Here is a 3,284-nt window from a genome sequence, read left to right as displayed (position 1 = left end):
GATTTCTTGGTTTTGTTTTTAATAATTTTGACACTCAAATGGAATAAGTTTATTGCATAAATAGTTCATGTAATTTAGTGATTACTTATGTGCCCGGATGATTGATTTTGTTTATTTTTTTGTTATGCCATAATTGTTATAGGATTTTTTATACCATTTTTGATTTTGGGTCTCACTAATCTATTGTCATGGGCTTATGTGCTCAAACAATACTTATCATTAAGAAATTGAATCTAATATAATTCGGAAAACTAGTTTAATGCTTACTTTTAAAAATAGTCTGGATCCGAACCCGTTTTGACCAACCACAATAACCGTTAAGTGCCCCGTTTTGGCCCGACATGTCGCTCAGACACTTAAATTATTCACTGGTTGACTGTATATATCCATAATTTGATTGTATACATGAAACTGAAACAAAGCGGGAATGGCGGAGTACGAGAAACAAGAATGAAAAGAATAGAAGAGAACAACACGAGAATGAAAGAAATGGGTCTGGATAAAATGGTGTTTAGGGGTACAATTCCGATTTCACAAAACGGAAAGAGAAAGGGAAAAAGAAGTCTGGTTTGGACGAGGACGACGAGTATTTGCCAACTTTTTCAAGCGAGTCAGACAACGAAAATGAATCTTGTGCATCTCAAAGGAAGGTACTTGGTTACATCGGGGCATCTTGACTTCTGCACGACAATAGTTAAAAAAAACACTATAGTTTCTAGTCAACTATGATAATCAATTTGTTAGAATATCCTTATCTTTTAAGCTTGCCTTTTCATTTAAGATACCAAATTTATTCTTGATTCTGAGACTGATGATGAATATATCGATCCAAATCGTATAAGTGATGAGGATGATTATTTTACGTGATTATTTTATTATTTTTTGGTTCATTTTTGAGAAACAATCTTTGCACTATTAAATTTAGTATCTTTTATTGACTTATAAAATGCTTACATTTCTTTGTTTTTTTCAAAGAGTATAATGACAAGTCGAGATGGCCGAGGTGGAAGACGAGGTGGCCGAGGTGGACAACATAGAGAATATGCACGATGTCCTGGTATGTGATTGTGTGTGTACGTAACAATTTGTCTTTCCTTATTGCGTACACTAGTTTCTACATGTGTATTTTTTTAAAATTAACTGAATATACGTTACATGCAACAGAGGAAATCCCTTCACTCTCAAACCATGAACCTTATCCAACAAACATGGTTGTTAATGCAGAGCAATCTCAAGGACCAGAGAAAGACATTGCTAATGGTATGGAAAGCATAGAAACATATATTTTTTGTAGGGAACCTTGTAAATGTTCTTTAACTGTTGTGTAGACACGATTTATGAGACTGAGGAAGAAGTTGGTATGACAATGACAAAACGTGGCATTACATGTGGGAGGGGAGCTCGAAAGGTAATGAAAGCATCAAAGAAGAGATTACCGTTGGAGTATAATTTTCAAAGGCGAGTAATATGTGAAAATGACTCGGCTTTTATGCACGAGTGTGGCTACATTTTGCGTTACAATTGTAGCTTACAATATAAAGAGTGGAGGCATGTACCGAATGAAGTTAGGTTGCCATTACGCCACAAATTAACTGTAAGTGCCTTTTTATAATTCAGCATGATTTTTATGAAAACTTGAAGAGACGTCCATTGGTTGGGTGGGGATATTGGTGTCATTATTTATTTTTCTTCAACGAAGTTAAGAGTCGTTCTAGAAAGTAAAAGATTTAAAAACAAAAACTATAACTTGTATCTTAAGTTTACAAACAATTATAATTAAAAAATAATTATTAATTTTTCTTAAAGATACAACACCTTTTATTTTTCATAGATGCTTATGAAAATATATAATCTAGTTAATTTTTTTTAATAAAATTAATATAATACTAGTATTTCTATATTCAACAGTTTTAATATATGAAATATAGTTGATCAAATTATATGAACAACTACCGTATGAAACAATATATTTAAGATCTACATTTACTAACCATTTAATTATACTTGTCGCTCTAAGACACTTTTTGATATCGATGTGGAGAATTAAAATGTTTGCAAAATAATCGATAGCTACATGGCAAGGGCATGGAGAGGTTACCGAGCTAAGCTACATGATTACTTCAAAGAGATTGAAGGATTAGATAATCCAACAAAGGCAAAGACCACACCCCCTTCTAATGTTAGCAAAGAAAACTGGGAATATCTTTGTGATATGTGGTGTGAGACAAAATACTTGGTAACGTTTGACCAATAATCTTACCTATTATCTTAATCATTATTAAATTATGACTAATATTTTTTGTTTTATTTGTTGTATGTCTTTAAAGAAAACTGCAAAAAAGAAAGTTGTGGCACGTGGGAAACGAAAACTGGATACAAGAAATGGTTCAAAGAGTACGATACTCTATCACATCGAGCGTGGATTGGATTTAGATTCTCCATCGGGTCAGCTCGAGACTTGGCGGCTTACGCATTGGGATGCAGAAAAAGGTTGGATATCCACAGATGCTGCTGCAATATACGTAAGTTTACTTGCTCATTTATACCGCTATGTATTCGTTATTTGGTAAGTAGTTTATTTATTGTACTATATTTTCGTTAAAAGGAGGATATGATGAAGCTAAGAAACGAGCATTCTTTGGAATCAATGAGTGACAAGTCAATTATCGAGAACATACTTGGACGAAGTTCCGTTCGTTTGCATGGGTGGGGACGTGATCCAGTTATTGGTAGTAACACCATGGGTACTACTCAGAAGTCAAAGCGTCTTACTTATGAGGAATTAGTGGATGCACTTGAAACAATTAAAGATAAATGTGCAACTATGGAACAAACATTGATTGAGCATAATATCATGGCTCCTCCATCAAACACATCAGGAACATCTCACGGTCATATATTAGAGCATGGTGAAAATATTGATGAGTGAACTACTTTTAAGTATTTTCGATAAAGTTGAAAAGACTAATGAATATTTATTGTTTTGTAGTTTAAGTACTTCAATTTCAGTAACTTTTATGCTTTGAACAATGATGTTTTAGAATATTTAATTAAGAATGGTAATTTTCATCACATATGTTTGTATTGGCGTATTTTGTATTAGTTTGTATGTATTTGGATATTATTACTTATACATATAAAGATTAATAATCACATATAAACAAATTTTTACCAACACATTTATGTTACTTTTTTATATATTTTCAAATCAATGCCTACTACACATCGATCACTTTTACCCACACATAATATTACTTTTACCTGCATATATATTTATGACACGT

The 3,284-nt window shown here is 32.5% G+C and overlaps 1 protein-coding gene across 1 annotated transcript; it reads left to right on the top strand.

Moving 5' to 3' along the window:
- Positions 1-972: 972 nt before the first annotated feature.
- On the top strand, positions 973-2,929 carry LOC143559547 (uncharacterized). Its single transcript, XM_077048084.1, has 6 exons — positions 973-1,057; positions 1,165-1,260; positions 1,329-1,598; positions 2,018-2,236; positions 2,328-2,522; positions 2,606-2,929. The coding sequence occupies exons 4-6, from the start codon at positions 2,075-2,077 to the stop codon at positions 2,927-2,929; spliced, it is 681 nt and encodes a 226-aa protein (XP_076904199.1). The 5' UTR covers positions 973-1,057; positions 1,165-1,260; positions 1,329-1,598; positions 2,018-2,074.
- Positions 2,930-3,284: the final 355 nt, after the last annotated feature.

This window comes from Bidens hawaiensis, unplaced genomic scaffold (genome assembly GCF_021521415.1).
Source record: "Bidens hawaiensis isolate Kalapana, Puna unplaced genomic scaffold, B.hawaiensis_p1.1 tig00019932_1, whole genome shotgun sequence".
Lineage (NCBI taxonomy): Eukaryota > Viridiplantae > Streptophyta > Magnoliopsida > Asterales > Asteraceae > Bidens > Bidens hawaiensis.
Note: the sequence above shows the minus strand (reverse complement) of the source record. Positions and strands in the feature narration are given on the sequence as shown.